The sequence below is a fragment of the Lampetra planeri genome, chromosome 4, assembly GCF_965212315.1.
Source record: "Lampetra planeri chromosome 4, kcLamPlan1.2.h2, whole genome shotgun sequence".
NCBI lineage: Eukaryota > Metazoa > Chordata > Hyperoartia > Petromyzontiformes > Petromyzontidae > Lampetra > Lampetra planeri.
Genome location: NC_136110.1, coordinates 1,372,705 through 1,395,649, shown reverse-complemented (window position 1 = coordinate 1,395,649; position 22,945 = coordinate 1,372,705). Strand labels below are relative to the sequence as shown.

General features: G+C 52.9%; 1 protein-coding gene across 2 annotated transcripts in view; it reads right to left on the bottom strand.

The window, feature by feature from the left end:
• The window catches only part of LOC144717550 (slit homolog 2 protein-like), a 240,246-nt gene extending 238,873 nt beyond the window's left edge, over positions 1-1,373 (bottom strand). For both annotated transcript variants that reach the window (XM_078592951.1, XM_078592952.1), the window contains exon 1: positions 194-1,373. In XM_078592951.1, coding sequence (XP_078449077.1) covers positions 194-414 — 221 coding nt within the window. In that variant the 5' untranslated portion in view covers positions 415-1,373. The remainder of the gene's footprint in view (positions 1-193) is intronic.
• Positions 1,374-22,945: the final 21,572 nt, after the last annotated feature.

Here is a 22,945-nt window from a genome sequence, read left to right as displayed (position 1 = left end):
CGCGTTTAGCGGAGTCGCCACTTTCAACTTCGACGTAGCAAACAGAAGATTGGTAAGCGTGGCGGGGCAAAGGTGGGGCGCGGCAAGCCAACTTCGCCAAAGTCACAGACTGCCACGGGGATACAAAGGGGGTCGGGAGGTGGCGGTGGGGGGGTTGATGGTAACAAGGGGGGGGGGGGGGGTTGACACTCACAGTCGCTCGGCATTCCTGGGTATCCCCTTGGGCACGACGCGCAGCCCCAGGCCGTGGCAGTCCACGGTGGTGCCGGCGCAGCTGCACACACTGGGGCAGGCGTGGGCGCCTCCGCTCGACGACGACGAGGAGGAGGAGGAGGACCACGCCGACGAGAAGAGGAGGAAGGCGAGCAGCAGGAGGTGCCGGCTCGTACATCCACACCGCATCCTTTCCGCCATCACCACCAAGCACCACCACCACCAGCAACAACAACAACAGCAGCAGCTCCCACCGGCGGCAACTGAACTACGGCCAACGGAGCCCTCTCTCTCTCTCTTCGCCGCTGAAGCTTCGTGGGGGCGCGGGGCTGGAGAGCCGAGCGCCTCCTCCCCGTGTCGCACACCGACGGAATTCCGACGGTTGCGGCACCTGGGCGGCGTGCAGAGTCCAACAGGTGGTCGGGCACAGGAAGCGCGCGTGGTCCGTCGGCTGTGGCAGGGGGAGGATGTCCGACTGACGATGAGGTTGCTGAGGAGGACGAGGAGGTGGTGGAGTCAGGCTGTGGTGTCGCGCAGACGGCGCGAGAGTTTCAAGCCCTCGGCAGTGGCGAGTCCGCGGGGCCCACTCCTCCTCTCTCTGTCTCTCGACTCTAACTACCTTAGCCTCGGATTCTCTCCTTCACACAGCTCCACCCCACGCACGCCGCCAGCCCGCGCCACCGTCCATGCAACTCGATATTCCAGCAGGAACAGCAACAAACGCAGCAGCAGCAGCGCCAAGCGGAGGCCCGGTACGGACGGATCTGCCAAATAAAGAACCCCGCAGCCGCGCGTTTCTTCAAATCAGCCGCCGCTACCACAGCCGCAGAAGAAGAAGAAGCTGGGACCGGCCTCTCTCTCTGTCTCAAGATCTCCGCACTGAATGAAGCCACGCACGTCGAGGGGGCGGGGAGTGGGAGCCGGGAAAGGTCGAGGGGATACGAGAGGGGGGTCCCACGCGGGTCCCACAGCGAGCCGAGGGGAACGGATGGTCCTTAGTCTTGGTTGTCAGTCTGAGCGAGGTGCCGGGGGGGGTGGTGCTGGGGGTGGATTGGGCTCCAGGACGCCGCTCCGGGTCTCGTGTGCGCTTCGCACGCAGCTCGCACCGCGTGTAACGCCGCCGCCTCCTCCTCCTCTCACTCCTCCCAGCGCCACACCAAGTCATCTCAGCCACCACCCACCCACGACTCTCCCAGCCAGCCCTCACCTCCCTCCCTCCCTCCCCCCACCCACCTCATCCTCTCACTCTCCTCCCCCTCACTCGCAACCCCTTCGCTACCTAGCGGAGCTCACCCCACCCCTCCACCTACTCCCCCCACCCACTCCCCCCCACCCCTCCACCCCTCCACCCACTACCCCCCACCCACTCCCCCCCACCCACCTTCTTAACCCTCCTCACCGCCAGTCACTGCCAACCACTACCCACACACCACCAACGGCAAAGATCCCCCCGTGTAGCCTCAACAGACTGTAGGGGCAAGTGCTGTTAGCGAGTAGCGATGATGGAGGCCGGCAACTGTGGCACGCGAGGGGGTGGGTGGCCAGGACCACGCCCGACCGCCTTTGTCTCCCCAGTGGCAATGTTTACTTCACACCGCACCGGGTACTCATTTGAGGCTGAGTCGACCTAGAGGAGTCCCATGACCGGTTCAGATAATCGCCACTGGTGTCGACCGCTCCTGTAGACAGAAACCCTGGTGGTGAGGAGGGGAGGGTGCGTGGTGAGGAGGGGAGGAGGCGTGGTGAGGAGAGGAGGGGGCGTGGTTGGGTGAGGGGAGAGCGAGGTGGGGGAAGTGGTGAGCATAGGTAGATGAGAAGGGAGTGTGGTGGGTGTGGTGAGTGCGAGCGGAGGGAGACTGTGAGGAGGCTAAGCGGTGGGGGTGGTGGGGGATGATTGTGGTCATGAGACATTGCCTCTCTAAGGTCAACTCAGCCTTAAAATGAGTAGCTGGTACGATGCGTTACAATAATCAGCGCTTGGGAGCCATAATCGGTGCTCGCTAACAGTACAGCACTTGCCCCAAGTCCCCTACAGTCTATAATAATGCTTTACGGAGGGTAGCTACCAGAGGTGGGACAAAGTCATTGTTATGCAAGTCCAAGTCGAGTCGCAAGTCATCAAATTCATGACTCGAGTCTGACTCGAGTCCAAGTCACATGACTCGAGTCCACACCTCTGGTAGCTACGCTATTGATGGAGAGAGGTGATTATTGTTGCACAGTCGGAGTCCGTTTTATAAGTCGCCTTCTTATAAGCGTCGTGTTATCACGCGACAAATCACATCTTGGTCACTCTGAATCTCCAGTGAGCAGTGCATCACATTGTGCCCGGGCAGAAAAGTCGCGTAACTCCTTGATAGTCGCTCCCATTCGCCTCTTCATCCCATACCGGGCGCTGGGCAAACTCCCTCTCTCTCTGTGGACCAAAAGGGAGTGGTCTTCATCGAAAGCCAAACAACCCGAAACGTTCAAATTCTCGCCGCTAGAAATACTCCGCTGCGATCGGCCAAGGGCACCGTCGATTTGCATCGCGGCTGTTTTATTTGTGCATCCGATCAGAGTGCGGCTGAACCCCGGATCGCGACCCCAGCGCATGCTCTAGGGGGGCCACCGCTTCCGACGGGGCCATTCTGAACCCCGAGCCCAGACCAGAAAGAGCTTCACGGCTCATCGGATTCCTCCAGGATGAAACGCAGATGGCGATTGTGAACTGTGGCGCCACGGAACCTGCGGCCAACACCACGAACTCGCTTCTATCGAAGCATATGCAGTCCTTCCTCGTCACGGCTCTCTCTCCCCCTTTGTCTCTCTCTCTCCCCCTTCGTCTCTCTCTCTGCAGCAGAGCGCACGTCTGGACGAGCCTTCGGCCCGCGACTTCGTTTCGCACAGCGCAGCCACGCGACTCTCTCTCTCTCTCGGCTTCGTGCCCACTCCCCCTCGCGACTCCCTGCTGCGTAGTTTGCCCGTCACTGTCACCAACCTCAGGCGCACTAATCGGGCACACGGAAGAGATACACTTTTCTCCACCTGCCAACCAACACCCGCGTCTCAACCCTTCACGCGCGCTAAGTGTCCTGCCACGTGGCGCGCGCGGCACGGTAGGTCTTTCAATCCTCATCATCGCCATCATCGTCATTTAGCCAGGGTCAATCGACTGCTGGACGAAGGGCATCCCCAAGTTTCCGCCATCTCCTGAGCTCCTGTCCTGCGAGAGTCAACCAAATCATATGCTCTGTGTACGTACTTACGTTGGACTTCTTTCGCACCGTACGTAGCCAACCGCGCTAATCGGGCTGATCTCATCGCCTCGGTCCGCTCGTTGGGCTTCCCCATTTCTTGTGGTTGAACATTCCCTCGTTATTATTCTTCCATTACCACCGGCCGCCATCCCGCAAAGCCTTTAAAAACAAATATTACAACCACGCGGTCGAATTGACAACGGAAATATTGCAGCCTTGATCCGTGAACGATGACGCCAGTGCGCGCATGCTTGTGGTGGACAAGTATGCGCGCACTGTGGTTGAGTTATTACAAGAGTGGTGGAATTGCTGCCGTATAGCGGTGCTGGCACTCGTCATGGTGACGTGGAATTACCACAAACCAGCTGTTCGTCCATGCCGGGCGCGCCGCTCCAGACAGAGGGACACTTCCAGTTCTTGGCTGAGCAAACAATTCTGTAGTTACTCCGAGACGGTTGAGTTTTCAATCAACTCGTCGATATGAGGACGTAGACCGGGGAGATGGAGCGATTGTGATCGCAGGATCGGAAGCGGTAGCGGTACAGGCGGCGGCTCGGTGGTGGGGGTGGGAGGGGCAGGCCTTCATCCAGCAGTGGATTGACCATGGCTTCTGATGATGATAATGATGTCAATATTTGCCTCGTGATGAGTTCGATACAAGGTTCATCTCCAATTGACCCATTCCATCGAGACCGCTCCACCTGAGTTGCGGTGAACTCAACCCGAACGATGAGCCGGTGACTGCCAGCGTGATGAGCGTCGTGGCTGACACGAGGCTGGGTGAGTCACGGCCTATGAATAACGCGCACGAGTGTGTCTGTGGTTTTACACCGCGCAGAGGTGATCACGTTTCATTTGTCGTTTCCTTGTTTTAATATTGCGCCTGCTACATTTTTTGTTGTTGTTGACCAGACTCATCATCTCAAACCCTGAGTGGCAGCCACGGAACGCGACGCGTATCCGCTAGAACGTCTGTTGTCCTCCCCCCCCCGCACCTCCGTTTAGTACGGCTGGCTACGTACGGTGCAAAAGAAATTCAACACACATACACATATACAGATGAGGGTTTCAACATTGATGCGACTCCTTCGGTTCAAGTTTGCTCCAAGGTCGTTACAAGAAAACCGCACGCATCTTGAATTGCCACGAACTCAGGGATAATGATGATGATGTCACTTACAGAGAGGAAATACGCACTCAAGACTCGCTCTATAGAAGGACAGTCCCTCCTCCATTATCGGGGTGTTTGGCAATTTTTTTTACAGATAGCCAGCACCGCGCATGTCCTTCGGACGTAACCGTCCGTCCCTTTGCACAGCCAGGCAGGCAGCCAGCAAAACTTTTTTTTAAGATTATAGTATGATGAGTGGTTTGCCAACGTGTGGGAGGGAAACTAGGGGGGGGGGGTGGGGGTGGTGGATTACACTGTGACAAAGTTCCTTTATACAGAGCCGACTTGCTATGCTGTGACATTCAGGCCAACCTCGCAACAACCCGCCCCCGCGCGTCTCCGATTGGCCCGGCTGGCGACGTGCGGTGCGAAAGAAGTTCGACGCGCATCTCTGCTGTTATCCATCAACCCCTTTCGGCGCCTCCAATATCGTGGTCGCTTTTGCGCGCGGCGCCACCGCCGCCGCGACTCCGCGCGCCCCCGGGATTCGTGCGCCATCTGCTGCTCGCTCGAGGATTTCACTCAAAATAAAAACCGCGCAGCGATCCCCCCCCCCCCCACGGCTCCGTCCGCCCCCAACTCACTCACAGCCATCAATCACCGCAGTCTCTGGGATCGTGAGATGTCCCGGAAAGTAAGACGCACCCTCAATCAAATTAACCGGTTTCTCTCTATCGTCAGATGCCCCCGAAAGTAAGACTGTTTTACACAAAACCCGTGGACTGTGTTAAACACGACCCGTGGAGTGTGTTAAACAAAACTCTTGCACTATGTTAAACAAAACCCGTGGAGTGTGTTAAACAAGACCCGTGGACTGTGTTAAACAAGACCCGTGGACTGTGTTAAAAAGCTCGTGGAGTGTGTTAAACAAAACTCGTGGAGTGTGTTCAACAACGACAGTGCTATGAGGGCGATGTGAAGTACAAGTTCGGGGTTCCTGTTGGGATTGCGCGTCGTGACGAAGAGGCGCCCTTCCCCCCATTCTCGACCTCCAACTCCGCGTTCTCGCCTCCGCGGGGGAGCGAACCCAGCTTTGGATGCTCGCGAGGCGAGCCCCCCCCCCCTTCGTCCCCTGTTAGATTCGGGTCGTTTCCTCGTGGGCGAACCGCGCGGCTGCTTTTCCTCTCCGCGGCTCTCCAGACCAAATGTTATCCAGAGCCCCACGCTCTTCACGGGTGGCTGGCAAGGGTGAAGGAGACCGAGGCGATTGAGAAAAGGGGGGCTTTGGGGCGAGAGGACGCCTCATCCCTGGCTGTTGTCAGTGGCCTGCAGAGTGGTTCTACAAATCGGCACAACAGGAAGGAAACGGTAAATTCGTCCATTTGCGTGGCGATGACAGACGCAGGCGCCCCGCAGTCAAACGTGGAGTGGCCTGACCTTCACCTCCATAATCCGAGCGGCCTCCGCCGGACCGCTTCAAAGCGATTCACACGCGAGACCCCCTCCACCACCATCACCACCACCGCCACCCTCACTTAGCGGGCGCGTGAACAGAGACAGAGAGCGAGAGCCACTTGGGCGATGATGATGATCAGGTTCATAATGATGAGGATGATGATGAGGATGATGATGATGATGACGATGAGGATGATGAGGATGATAATGATGAGGATGATGATGATGATTATGATGATGAGGATGATGATGAGGTTGATAAGGATGATGAGGATGATGATGATAAGGATGAGGATGATGATGAGGATGAGGGTGATGAGGATGCCCCCGCCTCTTTCGTTGCTGCTGCGTTGTCAGCGTTCCACAGCCAACAACAACCACTGACAGCACTCGTCAACAACAACACTCTGTGGTCTTAAGCGACAATATATTTTTGTATTCGGGGACGTTTTGGCCAATGGCAATGTGCTGCCAAGAAGGGCCGTTGCCCGAAACATCGGCGCTTATTTGCGTGTTTTAATGCCGCGCAGTATTGTTGAAGAGTTGTGTTGAATTTCTGCTGTTGATTGTGCTTCTTCGCAGCGCGTCTCTGTGCTATGATGGCAGTGTCGTTCACTGAACGTGTACAGAGTAGCACGTGTACACAAAGCACACGTGTGCATGGTACCACGTGTGCATGGTAGCACGTGTACAGAGTAGCACGTGTACAGAGCAACACGTGTGCAGGGTAGCACGTGTGCAGAGTAGCACGTGTGCATGGTAGCACGTGTGCAGAGTAGCACGTGTACAGAGCAACACGTGTGCAGGGTAGCACGTGTGCAGAGTAGCACGTGTGCATGGTACCACGTGTACAGAGTAGCACGTGTACAGAGCAACACGTGTGCAGGGTAGCACGTGTGCAGAGTAGCACGTGTGCATGGTACCACGTGTGCATGGTACCACGTGTACAGAGCACCACGTGTACAGAGAAACACGTGTACAGGGTAGCACATGTGAGGAAGCGAGGGGCACTTTGAAGTGATCCCATTGTCTCGCCTGCCAAGGTTTCTGAAGGATCGGCGTCATCGGGGTCACGTGGTCGCTGTGGTCCTCGTAATTGTAAGGTCAGCAACAGCATCAGTGTCAGCAGCAGCAGCAGCAGAATTATCATCTACAGTATAGGGAACAGCGAGTGCCATCATCATGATCAGGAGCAGCGTTCACTTCCGATTATCACGGTTGTCTACGTACGGTGCGCAAGAAGTTCAATATACATACAGCAGCAGCAGCGACGTACTCCATCATCTGCAGCAGCAGCAGCAGCCACAGAGCAGCAGTAGTAACCATGACATCGCTCCATCTATGCCAGGGGTCAGTGATTTCGAAGCCCCAATGTGAATAACGCCACGAAGCGGTCATTACAGAGCCGCCTCATGCGGCTCCTGGAGCCGCGGGTTGCCGAGCCCCGCCTGCTCGACGCCGTGGATGCCCTCGATGTCGTTCTATAGGGTTGGGGGGTGGTTATGGGTGGGAGAGAGAGATGACCTCTGTGTGTGTTTACCTCGTTCGTGCTGTAACCACGTTGTCGGATAGGATAACCACTCCTGCACGGCTGTTAAAGAGAGATGTTATAACTCATCGGATTCCTCCAGTATGAGAAATGCACGGTGTGAGCTTATACAGGCCTAGAGAAACATATTTGTATAGATATATATATCTGCAAGCCGGTAGAGATATATTTATATAATGTTTTTTTTAAGAAGCAGAGAGATGAGTCCACGGGGATGGAATTTGAGGACCCAGGAAATTGAGAGGCAAAAATGGCCTGTGCGTAAATCGTCGGTGTGTGTTTCTGGATGGCACGTGCGTTGTTGATTGTATTTCTGGTGTTGTTGTTGCTCTGTAAAAACAAATTTGCTGACGTCACAGATTTTGAGCACAGACTGTGTGGCCGCGTGCAAAGACCGACCACGAGAAAATAATAACGATCATAATACAATCGATAATCATGTACAGACCTTCGTTAATCCACTTTTGGATGATTGTCTACCCGCCCCCCCGCAACGCCGCATCAGTAATAGGTCATCCCTCCCTCCTTCCCTCCAGCCAGCAAAACTTTTTTTACGAATAGCAAACACTCACGCTGGTGTACGGACACCCACATGCAATTAGTATTGCTCCCACCCACTGAGTCTCGAGATTCATTCTCAGGAGGGTCCTGCCTCCTCGGGATATTTGCCCAATTCCATTCGTGAGAGTTGTTGGCTTCGCGTGGCGGTGGGTCGGGGGGGGGGAGGTTTGGAGGCAACCGTGAAAGCCCCGGGGGAAAACCCGGCACTGCGCTGCTGTATACGAGCAGGGAGACACTTGCCACGGACATCTCCTCGGCACAGGTCGCAAACCCGGCACGCCTAGCACGCCCGCCCTTCCCAGGCAATCCCCCGTCCAGGCACGGGGACGAACCAGGCTTGAGGGGCTCCCTGGTCGTCTTGCGAGATGCAACGAGATGGAGCGCGCGCACCGAGGTGCCGTATGAATATTCGCTCGTGCGTCCGTCTGAAGGCCATCTCTCACCGGAGAAGATCGCACCCCCTCCACATCGCCCTTCAGCTTCCCCACCAACTCCCATTTGTAGTTCCATCCACTGCCCCCCCCCCCCCGCTGCTACCACTCCCCCCACACACTTTTGCACATTCCGCTGTCTCGCACTCGCGGCTGGCAGACGAAGCGCTCTTAGCGCTGTTTATGGCGAGACCGCGCGAAATCTCAAACAACTGTCCTCTTTGACTTACTGTTTGTGTGTCTGTGTGCGTGTGTGTGCGCGTCTGTGTGTGTCTCTGTGTGTATGTGTGTGTCTCTGTGCGTGTGTGTCTTTGTTTTGTGTCTGTGTTGACGGCAGTCGCCCTCCAGCAAGAACGGAGTACAGAGGAGCGACGCTCACAACAACGAGTAGAGCGCCGGGCGGTTAAAACGCGGAAAGTTGGCACGGTGGGAAACATGGTTGATGCATCTGCCAGTCATCTCAGTCAGTCAACCAATAACACCTAGGTCTATCCCGTGACCTCCTGCCAGCGGGCATTCAACACTTCACGTGGCCTCAAAGTGCACGTAGCATGGCACAAGCACTGTGGTGATGTCACCGCCACTTATTGGTGAACGACGGTCGATTCTCGCTCACAGCTACCAACACCAGCGACGATTATCTGAACCGGCCCTGGGAAGCCTCTAGGTCGACTCAGCGTTAAATGAGTACCTGGTGCTGTGTGACCATGCCAGCCTTCACAGTTGCTCACTAACAACAATTTCCCCAAGAGTCTGCTCAAGATATTCCGGGGCGGCCCTGGACAGGTGCGAGGGGCTTCTAATCCGTTTACCTTCAATTAAATTACCCAAAAAAAACCCACGCGGAATAGACGAAAATAAGCTCGTGCCGAAGGCCCTGGGGGAGATTAGCGTCTGCGGTATCTTCCGGCCGTGCCCCGTGCGGCAGGGCCAGGAGACGGAGGAGCCGACCCCACGGGGTTCCTACAGAATCAGCAGAAAACAAAAAAACAACTGCCGCTGCTGGGCACGTGGAATGTTCAAGCGCTCGCCGTGGTTGGGTAGAGGCCGCCGTACCTCTTGGGGGCTGAACCGATTCCGCCAACGATCCTGCAAGACGCCTTCCATCCCAAAATGAAATTTAAATATCCGTGACAAAGCAATGAACACGAATGACTCAGCAACCCGTCATCTCTCCCACGACATCCGGGTCCCAATCTCGACCCACCTGCTCCCTCTCTCTCTCCTCCTCCATCTCCCCCCACACGCTCCGCCGCATTTCTCCACCCCACAACCACCTCCCTCGCTCCCTCCAGCAACCATCCCATGCTCTCCCCATTCCTCGTTCCCATGCCACTTTCCATCTTTCTCCCCGAGTCTCACCCCCGCCCGCAGCTGAAATTTGTTCTTTATACCCCCCTCCACCTCCTTCTCCTCACCCCCCTCCCTCCCCGCCCGCTCCGTTGGGTCAGAGTTCAGGCAGTTGCGGTGACCCTTATCCGGGCCAGGTCCGTAGAGATAGTCGCACTCCCCCTCCCTCCCTGCCTGCCTCCACACCGAGTGACGCTCGCGCGCGAGAGAGAGAGAGAGGGCGAGCGAGCGGGAGAGGCTATCAGCTTGAGGCCTCCGAGTGGCCGCGGTGATGACGGACACAGGGTGCCCTTCATGCCCTGTCCCCGGCTGTGCCCGGCGGTGAGAAGAGTTCTTGACAGATGGGATCACAGCCTCTAATTGCCGTCCCCATTGTTCGTGCCGATGCAAGCAATTAGTGCCGAGTGGATGGAGAGTGTCTGTATTTGTAACGCTCGCTCTCTCTGGTGACGGTGGAGGAGGAGTGATTTGCGCGCCGGCATCGGTTGTCATGATCGTCATCATCATCGTTTGGTGCATCGCCATCATCATCATCATCATCGTCATCATCATTTGGTGCATTGTACGGATACATCAACATTTACTTCTCTGGCCAACGACAACCTCACCCATCGACCAAGACCTGAACAACGTCACGTGGCATCGCGCTGCTGCTGCAGCTGCAGCTGTCACCATCCTCCTAGAATCTCAACACCCACATCCGGAAGGACGCCGCCGCCGCCGCTGCTGCTGTGCGAGCAGAGTGGAACGACGCGGACGTCCAGAAAAACAAACACCTCCCTCATTCGAGACCCAAAACAACATCGCGCCACCTCCTGCCTTTGACATTCCTCCTCGAAGACTTTCACGGTGTGACCATCAGCCGCATCAGAACATCGCCAGGCCGACGCTGCGCACATCGCCTTCATGAATGCCAAAGCAGTGCGATCGTGGCCATGCAAGAATAAAACAACTCCACCAACTCCCTGCTGAAGCCCTCTCTCGGCCATCAGACCTCGACATTGGCATACAGCTACTGAACGTCTTCCCATCACGCGCAAAAACAGAATCCTTTAAATCAACACATCATCATCCTCATCATCCTCATCAATTCACACTGTACGCATAATCATCATCAGCGTGCGAATCGTCAGCAGCATCACTCCCTGCACGACCACCATTGACCATACAGTACAATGAATACTCCCATTGTCATCATCGTCATCATCGTCAGTGCGCCCAATCTCAGAAGCTAAGCAGCGGGCTGAGCCTGGTGATTACTGGGGTGAGATGACTCCCGTGGGAAAACGGACTCGCTCTCGGCTCGGGCTGCCAGGTGGCAAGGAGTTCATAGAGAAAGGATCTCTGAGTGTCGTCTCGGGGTGTCTCCGCTTCTCCTCCCACGAGAAATGAGACTCCCGTCACGGTGACTGGGAGATGTTAACTACCTCGCCTGGTGCACAGGAGGTCGCCGGTTCAATCTCGACCCTGGCGCCTGCTGCTGTATATTTGAAGTTTGCGTGTCTCTCTCCCCGTGGTCGCGTGGATTTTTCTCCGGGCCCTCCGATTTTAGTCAACGTCATCACGCGTTTAGAGAATTTTGGCTGCTGTTATAAATGTCCACGTGATAAGCCTGACCTGGTAAAATAAAATAAAAACGTTTATTTTAACGAACACGTGGCCGGAAATCATCCCCAGCGTAGCAATAAACCATCTTTAACAAAACAAAAATAGAGTAGATTTATTTATTTCCCTGGGTAAGTCATTTGCCATTCGTTTTAGTTTTACACAAGCTTCGGGACATCACTTCCAGATAAATGAGATTAAGGTGAAATTAAGAAGGGGGAGGGGGCGGAATAATAAATCGCGGAATTCCGTTCCAAAATAAACGCTGCGATTTGTTTAGACGTAGAAAGTGAGGTCGCCGTGGCGTTCTGTACTTTCGCTCAAACACAGCGCATGGGGGAACCCCTGAAACCACGCACGGTAGTGGCGGAACGGTTTTAAACGTTTGTTTAGGTTCATATTCAAGCGTTCTTCCCTTGTTGGTTTTGGGAAGGACAGGAGTGAGTTAGAGGCCCTTCTCCTCCCTCCCCCACCCTGGATTTATACGGTTGGCGTCTAACTTTTGACTGCATCTCTAGACGCTGTACAAAAGCATTGTATCTGTTTATTTTGTATAGAAGAAGAGAGGGCCATAGATCTCCGTGAGTCTATGGGGCCATTTTTGAGTATATTAAACTCTGTGCGAGTCTACGGGTCTCTGTGTGAGAATATTATTCGCTGTGTGAGTCTATGGGTCTCTGTGTGAGTCTATGGGCCCCTATTCGAGTATTTTAGTCTCTGTGTGAGTCTACGGGTCTCTGTGTGAGAATATTATTCTATGTGTCAGTCTACGTGTTTCTGTGTGAGTCTATGAGTCTCTGTGTGAGTATGTTATTCTCTCTGCGAGTATATGGGTCTCTGTGTAAGCATATTAGTCTCTGTGTGAGTCTACGGGTCTCTGTGTGAGTCTATGAGTCTCTGTGTGAGTCTATGGGTCTCTGTGAGCCTAAGGGGGAGAGAGAAAGTCAGGAAAAGGACAAAAGAAAGGTTTGAGCCTGGACTCGAATCGGGGCAAGGAGCCGAAAGCACGGTTGGTAGGGGAAGGAAGTTCCAGACAGTGGGGGCAGCAGAAGAGAATAAGCGACCTCACCTCGTGATCCCCTGCTAAGGGCAAGGGGCGATGGCCCCCTGGGTGTCTCGGTACAGCACATCTCTCTGCGTATGCCCGTGCGTGTGTTTACATTTGGGGAGCGGTGGCGCAGTGGTTAGCGCGCTCCGCTACGAACCCGGTGACCCGAGTTCGATTCCCCCTTACAACCAATTGCGAGGGAATATATCTGACCCTGTCCTGGGCCCTCCCTAGGTCGACTCGGCGTTAAATGAGCAGTTGTGTTCAGTGTATTGTCCTTCCCCGCACCACCGATTAGCACAGTTGGTGACGTGCGGTGCGAAAGAAATTCAACACGCATACACACGCGCATACACACGCGCGTACCCGTGCGATGTGTAGACATCAGGCGTCATGTGCCTTACCGGCATTCATAGCTTGCCACTCTTTAGCAGCACTTGCCCCAGCAGCCCGTTAAAGGCTACACGGGGCGTCTGTACCTTTGCCTTTGACGTTGCGTGCGGAATCCAGGTCCGGTTCTAACTTCCGACGCGCAGCTGATGCGAGGGCGAGGAACGGTAGCGCTGGGGGTGCTGGGAGCGGGAGGGGAATCATCCCCCACTCCCCCCCCCTGGGACACGGGGAGCGGGAGGGCAAGAGCGTCTCACCGAGTGAGCTCACCGATGAGTGATTGGAATTAATTACGGGGAATTAATTAATTCACTCAATCACTCACTCACCCGGCTCATCACGCGGGGAACCCAAGTCGCCATAAATCTTGATTTAAAGCTTTCGTGACTGCAGGGATTCATATTCTTGGTTCTTTCGGTAAAGTCACGTAGACGGGAAATAATAAAATAAAATTAATATCTTTTTTATATTGTTTTATATTAATATAATATATTGTTTTATATTAATATTATTTTATTATTTCCCTTCTACGTGACTTTACCGAAAGAACCAAGAATATATCATCATGGGAATACCAAGTCGCCATGTGAACGCAAAGACAAATAATGCTGTTATCGTGATGTGTCTCTGCGTCAACTACGAACGACACTGCTTCGCGACACACGCACTTTTAACATCGGACGCCGTGCGTTCTTAAGTCTTTTTCGGTTTTAATTTATTTTCTGTCTTGGGTTATTTTCTGTCAAATCGATCAGACGGCCACTGACCACACCTGCCCAATAATAAGAGATTCTGGCAGAGCGGTAGATGGTTGTGTGTATGAATTATAGACGAGTTCGAGATTTTCAGATTATATACGAAAAAAATAAAATAAAGAAAAAAAATCAGACCTGGATACCAAACTACCGGATGATTCGAGAAAAAAGCATCCCTTCGTTTTGTTTCCCACGTCGCGTGTTCCATGACACTTCTCTGCTTTCTTCCGCCAGTCGTGTTGTCACGTGGCATCTGGAGACGTCACTGCTGTTCGCACGGAGATGCGTTCAATAATTACGTGACGTAAATTTACCCCCAAAAATGAGAAAATCCTACGTATTTATATTCATCCAAAGCTCCTCCCACGTGTGTATTTAATGCACGCAAATACTCGTTAATTGGCCGATAACGCCTTAATATGTAGAGGACCGCAGAACGTGGGTGGGGAATTTTGGCTGCTGCCTTCCCGCTCGTTCGTGGCTCCTCCGTGCACTTCTGAGTCGTCGTCTCTCTCTCAGACAGCGAGCGAATACCGGGCGACGGCCGCGCGTTACAATTCAGATTTCATATTTGTATTATTCATTGCTGGATGGCTACTCTCTGATTAAAAGGGGCAAGCGATGTATGGATGGATGCACGACAGGACACAGAGATGACTGCATGGATTGGTGGATGAGTGATTTCATGGAAGGGTGGATGTGGAATCAATGCAAGGATGAATGTATTGAGGCATGGATGCGAGAATGGAGCGAGAATCGAACTCAGGTGGCCGTTGTTGGTGTGCGCAGCGCGCTAGATGCTACACTACCAAAGACAAATATCCCCCATGTAGCCTTAACAGACTGTTGGGGCAAGTGCTGCAAGGGAGCACCTATGAAGGCCAGAACGGTACACGAGGGGGTAGGTGGCCAGGACCAAGCCCGGCCGCCTTTGTCTCCCTAGTGGCGATGTTTACACACCGCACCAGGTACTCATTTGAGGCTGAGCCGATTTAGGGGAGGCCCGGGACCAGTACAGATCATCGTCACCGGTGTTGTGCCGTGAGCGGGAATCAAACTCGTGTGGCCCTGGCCCATAGCGCAACGCGCCAGCGGCTACACTCCGCACACACAGACGTCGCGCACAGCAAATCACAGACACTTATAATTGCACCATCAGACCAATCATAGGGACACCTCCTGACCCCGGCACATGTGATCCCGTCGGATGTGAACGCGTGCCAGAGTCTGTTACTCTGGCCTGCCTGCCGCTGATTTTAGCCCAAATATTCAAACTCCCAGGGGCGCGGAAGATGGGGGGGGTGGGGGGTAGGAGACGAGGGTGGGAGGACGAGGGGGGGGTGAAGAAGGCTGCAGTGCAGGGGGTGGGGGTGTGGTAGATTCAGTAGCTGTAGCTACGGAGTAAAATTCGTCCCGTTACCCCACGGCTCTCGCCAAGCCGCGCTGAGACGCTGCTTGGGTCAGGGTCGTGTGCTGCAAGGAGATGGTGGGAGAATGGGGTGGAGGTTAAATGTGGAGTCAAGCGGGGCGATGAAGGGAGATGAGTGGACGTGCTCCTCCGCTCCACCTTTCACCGTCGCTGCAATGAACTAACTCCACCGGACCCATCAGTACTATTGCTGCCACCATCACCACGATTAACCACAGCTGCCATTCGCATTCGGTACCACCATCACAACTGTCACCGCCAATGTGATCACTGTCACACCACAACCACCATCATCATCACAATAAACAGCATCACCTTCCCCATCATGTTCATCATCACCAACATAAAAAACCTTCCACAATCGTAACCACAACTGGCATCGCATTCACCTCCATCATCACCGCAACTGCCACCACCACCATCATCATTACAAGCGCCGCTACACGGTCGTGATCTCTACCGTAAACATCATCACCACAATAACCGCGACCAGCACCAGAGCCAAACCCATCAGCAACCACATCACCACCACCACAATACCACCAACAACCATCAAAGACAAAAGTCCCCCATTTAGCCTTCACAGATTGTTGGGGCAGGTGCTGTTAGCGAGCACTTATGAAGGCCGGCACACCACACGTGGCGTTGGGCGGCCAGCACCACGCCCGGCCGCCTTTGTCTCCCTTGTGGCGATGTTTACACACCACATCAGTTACTCATTTGCGGCTGAGTCGACCTAGACCATACTTAGACTATACTTTCATTGTTCATTTCCATCGTTTCTAACTTACGAAATGGCCTTTAAAAGTGTCTGCACCAACTAACAACCATCATCATCATCACCACTGCCCCCTTCCCCACGTGGTTAACGCGCAGAGGTCACCCCTCACCCAGCCCGACCACCAACGCGGCCAACCACATCACCTGCGTGCCAATCACAACCTTCCGGCAGGTGCACGCCGAGGCCTGCACCCCACGTGATCGGTGTGCGCGCACAAGCTGGCAAGCCAGCGTGCCGGGTGAGCCTCCGTCCCTCCACTCCCCCCCGCCAAATCCAATCCCGATTCCGTTGCAAGATCGCAATCACCGTGTCTTGAATATGCTCGATGGACTCACCCCTGCCTAGCTCTCCCCTCTCGTCTCAATCCTCTCCCCGCCACGCACTCTCCTACCTCTCATCTAAATCTACTCCCCTCCAAAAACTCTCCTACCTCTCATCTCACTCTACTCCCCGCCACTCACTCTCCTACCTCTCATCTCACTTTACTCCCCTCCACGCACTCTCCTACGTCTCCCCTCTCATCTCACTCTACTCACCTCCACGCACTCTCCTACCTCTCCCTTCTCACGCCTGCGAGCACGTCCGCCGCAGGAGATGGAGTCACAGAGAGATCATCTCGCGTGCAAGGAGCCAGATGGATTGTCGCATCGCCGCAGCGCCATGAAAAAAGGGCAACGGTTGGAGGCGACACACATCCAGCGTTGGATAGATCATGGCTTCTTCTTATGCTTTCGTATCGCTGATGTAGATGCAGAACAACATCTACAATTTCACATTCATGGTGGTCGAGCAAGATAACCGCGTCAGCAGTAGCGGAGTATCGCATCGTTGTGATGTCTCCGTTCGTATTTGTGGATCGGGAATTGCGTCGTTATAAGTTGTTATGTTCTGTTCTGGAAGCATGCACACAGGTGATAATGCTTATGCTGACGATGCTGATTAGCAAGGCAGCACTGTTGACGAATGCGGTGCGGTGTGTGGCTATGCACCACTGCCGACGCAGTTGCTTAACTCGTTCGTTTAATCATTAAGATTGGACCTGGAAATTAATCCCCTCGAGAGCCGCGTGTGAGCGTGACGAGGGTTGGACGGCAGGGGTTGTTGTTGGTGTTGTTGGTGTTCACGCGACGACATCAAAGTCCAAAGAAGGAGGAGAGACCCGTGGCCAACTTTGCGTGAAGCCACAGGAAAATGGGAGACCGCGCGTCTTAATAATCATTGACTGAGTGATCCAGGACGGCCACACGCAGTTTCCGCACTGCTTTTTTTCAGGAGGGTCCTGCCTCTGCATTTTGGGGGTTTTTTTATTGTAAGATGTTTTTTTCTTTTCTTCAGACAATTAACGATGACGAGGCGTCGTGCGACGCTCGATCCACCGCATACAGGTGGAATAAACAGACGGCGATTCATCTTCTTCGTTCTTTCGGTAAAGTCACGTAGACGGGAAATAATAAAATAATAAAAATAAAACAAAATAAAATACAATGTTTTATTTTTATTATTTTATTATTTCCCTTCTACGGGACTTTACCGAAAGAACCAAGAAGATGAACCCCTGCAGTCACGAAAGCTTTAAATCGAAATATAAACGGCGGTTCGTCAATTTGCTGTACTGCCTTCTCCTGGAGAGACATGAGTATGGGCTATCCCTCGACGCCCACGGGGGAAAGAGTTTCACAAAATCGCTTCTGCGTTCTTGCGTCCGTCTGGAACGCTCTTCCTCCCGATATGAAGAAGCCACCGGAGCGTTGCGCTTTTAAAATCATCGAGATTGAAAACTCGTTTCTTTACAACTGCTTTTTTTTGCGTTCGGTTTGTTGTCCTTCCCCGGCACCTCCGATTATCACGGTTGGCTACGTACGGTGCAAAAGAAGTTCAAACATACATGCATCTGTGCGGTGATCCACCAACCCTCCCCTGCACACTGCTGGAGTAGAGGCCACGTGCATAGCCACCATCGCCCGCCATGGCGTTCGTAATGGCCGTGACAGAGACACTGAGTCGGGAGCCGCTGATTATTACTAACTTACAAAATAAATATAATAATGTGCTCCTGCCACGCATTGTTCAAATAGAGCTTTTCAGTCAAAGCGAGTTGATGATAAACCAAGAACCGCACTCACGAAGACGAATCGTTAAGTTTGATTTGTCACGTGACACGGCAAATTTCAACGCTGAATATTGGCAAGTTTCCACTCCTGGCGGCGTGGATTTTCTTCAGCCGTGATATTTATCCGTGGCAAAGGCAGACGTGCGGGGTGTCTCTACGTGCGACAGTAGCAGTTGAAAGAAAATAAGAAGTGGCTGTGGGACCCTTTGCCAGTCATAAAACCTCCTGTTTAATTGCCAGAAAGGGTAAAACCTATTATAATTTTGCAGACCTCCTGTATTCACACCGGTAAGGGTAAAGCCTTGATATATATAATATTAATTTAACTCAGAAGTAGTTTTGTGAAGTCATCTTCCACGCGGCTCTTGACCCGTGACAACACAGAAAGTGCGAGCCTCAGAGGAAGTCCACCAGAGAGACGGAGCAATGAAACTTAGCCCAGGGCACACAATGCCTTTTGATATTCCCACTCTGATGACTTTCTTACCTTTACTAGATTTTGCACTCTTGTCGGTTTGTTGTTGTTGTATTGTTGTGTTATTGTTGTTGCATTGTTGTTGCATTGTTGTTGCATTGTTGTTGTAATGTTGTTATATTGTTGTTGCATTGTTGTTGCATTGTTGTTGTAATGTTGTTATATTGTTGTTGCATTGTTGTTGCATTGTTGTTGTATTGTTGTTGTATTGTTGTTGTATTGTTGTTGCATTGTTGTTGCATTGTTGTTGCATTGTTGTTATATTGTTGTTGTATTGTTGTTGTAATGTTGTTATATTATTGTTGCATTGTTGTTGCATTGTTGTTGCATTGTTGTTGCATTGTTGTTGTATTGTTGTGGTATTGTTGTTATATTGTTGTTGAATTGTTGTTGCATTGTTGTTGCATTGTAGTTGCATTGTTGTTGTATTGTTGTTGCATTGTTGTTGTATCGTTCTGACCCCGTGCCCCAAACTAGACATCTGTGAAGAAGAGCTTCATAGCTCATCAGATTCCTCCTCCAAGATAAAAAAAAACATTCTGTGTCTGGCTCTTGTGACATCGCAGGACGGTGAGGGCTTAGCGGAGCCTTTCATCCAGCAGTAGATTGCTCATGGCTGATGATGATGACGATGATGACGACGATGATGATAATGACAAAACGATGTCCATAGCGGCACCATTGTAATACATTCATAAACTCGAGAGAGGAAAATGAAATTGGAAGAACTATTTCTAGGTGTTTTCAGTGCCGCGCGTTTTGGCATGGCGTGTCCCAGACGTCACGGGCGATATACTTCACGTTAGAGATATGTTTTTGTTATTTGGCGAATGACTTAAAATAACATTAAAATTAATTGCTATGGAATAAAATAAAAAAGGCGTTCCCACAGTACTAGAAAGTATGCAGCCTAAAATCAACGTCAGTTTTTGGCCAACCTCACTACATAACTAATCGTTTTCATCCAAATAAAACAGCTTGCCGAGACCTGACACACACACACCAAGAAGACAAAGATCCCCCGTATACCCTTCACAGACTGTTGGGGCAAGTGCTGCAAGCGAGCACCTACGAAGACCGGCGCTGTGGCACAAGGGGGGGGGTCTTTTTTTACGATCAGTGGAAAAAAGAAGATGCTCGGTGTAGTCGGAACTTTGCTTCGTTCATCATTTCGTAATTTTTTTTTTATAATAACTTTGCTGTAAACCCCCACCTCTCGCTCAATCTCTCGCTCACTCGCTCGCTCACTCTCTGGCTCTCTCTCGGGGGGGGGGTCTGTGCACACAGCGGGAAGGGAGGCGAGCTCGATCGAATTGTCTTGAAAGGTGTGCGCGTGATTCCGCTCTGCTGGGGGCATTCTCAGGCGCCAGGGAGATGATGCCACCGCTCGCTGCAGATTGCCGAATGTCAATGTCGTCCTCGCGTGATTCGTGGCCACGACGGGCAACACCCGCGCATCCACGTGGAGGGAAGAGAAGGGAGGGGGGGAGGAAGACGGCGAGGGAGGGAGACAAAGGCAGGGGATGAGGGGCAGCGAGACCCCGAGAGGGAGAAAGGGAGGGGGGCGAGAGAAAGGAGTGAAGCAGCGAGAGAGGAGGGAGGGAGGGAGACAGAGGGAGACGGAGGGAGAGGGAGGGGAAGAGCTGACCAGCACGCACACACACACACAGAGAGGACCTTTCGGATTCACCGCCAATCTAATTGCGTGTAGCAGTTACACGCGCGGACGGAAAGAAAGCCGTCCTGTGTGTGTGTGTGTTACCGGGATCGCCTTACTTTATACTTCACCAGAATCACGATCTTCATCGTTATGAGCAGCACCGGGCCCACGGTGTAGCATGACAAGTGGGGAGGGTGCACACAAGTGTTCTTCGATAGTAAAAAAAAGAGAAGTCGAAGACGGTAACGGTGCAGCCCTGCAACTGCTTGCTCATGCCCCTGCTGGTAGAGCAGCGGTCTGCAATCAAACTGGACTCCCATGGTAAACTGGACTCCCATGGTGAACTGGATTCCCATGGTAAACTGGTCTCCCATGGTGAACTGGTCTCCCATGGTAAACTGGACTCCCACAGTAAACTGGACTGCCATGGTTAACTGGACTCCCATGGTGAACTGGACTCCCATGGTAAACTGGACTCCCATGGTGAACTGGACTCCCATGGTAAACTGGTCTCCCATGGTGAACTGGTCTCCCATGGTAAACTGGACTCCCATGGTAAACTGGACTCCCATGGTGAACTGGACTCCCATGGTAAACTGGACTCCCATGGTAAACTGGACTCCCACAGTAAACTGGACTACCATGGTGAACTGGACTCCCATGGTGAACTGGTCTCCCATGGTGAACTGGACTCCCATGGTAAACTGGACTCCCATGGCGACTGTGCCAGGCTAGGTGCACTCCGAGGCAACGTGAAGTGTCGAAGGCTCGCTGACGGGAGGTCACGCGACGGACCCAGGCAGGTGACATGGGTTGACTGACTGAGATGACTGGCAGATGCACACCAGCTGTGGCCCCTACTATGCCAACTTGCTGCACATTATCTACCCGGGCGCTCCGCTCGTTGTTGTGAGCGTCGCTCCTCTGCCCTCCGTTGCTATTGGAGGGAGACTGCCACCAACTGCCCAGTGGCGTCCTTCACGAGCATCCTCATACACGCGCGGACAAACACACACACCGAGACATCTACACACAAAGATAAAGATCCCCCATATAGCCTTAACAGACTGTAAGGGCAAGTGCTGTTAGCGAGCACCTATGAAGGCCGGAACGGTACACGAGGGGGTGGGGTGGCCATGCACACAAAGACAGACACACACACATACACAAAGACACACACATACACACAAAGACAGACACACACACATACACACACAAACAGACACACACATACACGCAAAGACAGACACACACATACACACAAAGACAGACACACACATACACACAAAGACATACACACATACACACAAACACAGACATATACAGAAAGACACACACACATACACACAAAGACAGACACACACATACACACAAAGACATACACACATATACACACAAAGACACACACACACGCGCACACTAATCACAGCTCGCTGTATTTGGCATCACTCAGCGCCCCGGGTAATCCGTGCTGATGACGCTGATGGGAGAGACTCAATGCGAGATCGGAACTGGGAGTCATTCTCCCTCCGTGTGTGTCTGTCTGTGTGCGTCTTTGTGTGCGTGTGGGGAGCGGAGTGGTAGCGGTGAGCGCTACGCTGCGCTACGAACCTGGCGACCCGGGTTCGATTCCCGCTCACGGTCAACACCAGTGACGATTATCTGAACCGGTCCTGGGCCTCCCCTAGGTCGACTCAGCCTCAAATGAGTATCTGGTGCGGTGTGTAAACATCGCCACTGGGGAGACAAATGCGGCCGGACGTGGTGTTGGCCACAAACCCCATCGCGTGCCGTGCCGGCCTTCATCAAAGTTCAAAGTTTATTTATTAGGTATAGCCCTGTGAGCCATTCGGCTCTTGAATCGGGTGCAACCGCAACAAACAAAAAACAAAAAATGAACAAGAAAACATCTTAAAGTGAATATGTGACTAAGTGCTAACAGAAAATCCAAGAAAAGACAGCAAAATATTGCAGAAAAAATCACCGTACACCAACCCTGTGCAAATATCCCAAGTCAAACAACAACAACCACAAGACAACTTAGATTAAGGTCATCAGTCTAACTCTGTACTATAACAAACAAACATGGCCAAACCAAAAAACTTTTCGAAAATCACCAAAATAAAGCCATAAAAGCATAGGTGTTGGCTAACAGCACTTGCCCCAACAATCTGTTAAGGCTATACGGGGAATCTTTTTCTTTGTGTGGGTGGAGGGGTGCATCACCAGCGCCAGTGGCGGATGTCTGAAGCCTGTCATGGGGGTACCCTCGGGTGGACTCAGCCTGAAATGAGCACCTGGTGCGGTGCGCAAACAAAAATAATCATCACTGGGGAGACAAAGGCGGCTTGGCGTAGTGTCGACCACACCACCCACCTCGTGCGCTGGTCTGGCCTCAACAGGTGCTCGCTCACAACCCTCTCCCGGGGGTGTCCCGTGGAGTCTCTGTGTGTAGGGTGTGTGTAGGGGTGTGTGTGGAGTCTCTGTGTGTAGGGGTGTGTGTGGAGTCTACAGGGGCATCTCACTCCTCAGTGTGCCGGGAAAGGTCCTGGCAAGGATTATTCAACATCGCCTTGCTAGGCACGCTGAGGAGAGGCTTGCGGAGCCCCAATGCGGTTTCAGGAAAGGGCGGTCCTGCACAGATGCCATATTTTCTGTCCGTCTGCTACAGCAGAGGTGTAGGGAATTCCAAAAAGACCTACATCTCTGCTTTATTGACCTGGTCAAGGCCTATGATACCATCAGTAGGACTGGGCTCTGGGTTGTTCTTCGTGCTTTCGGAG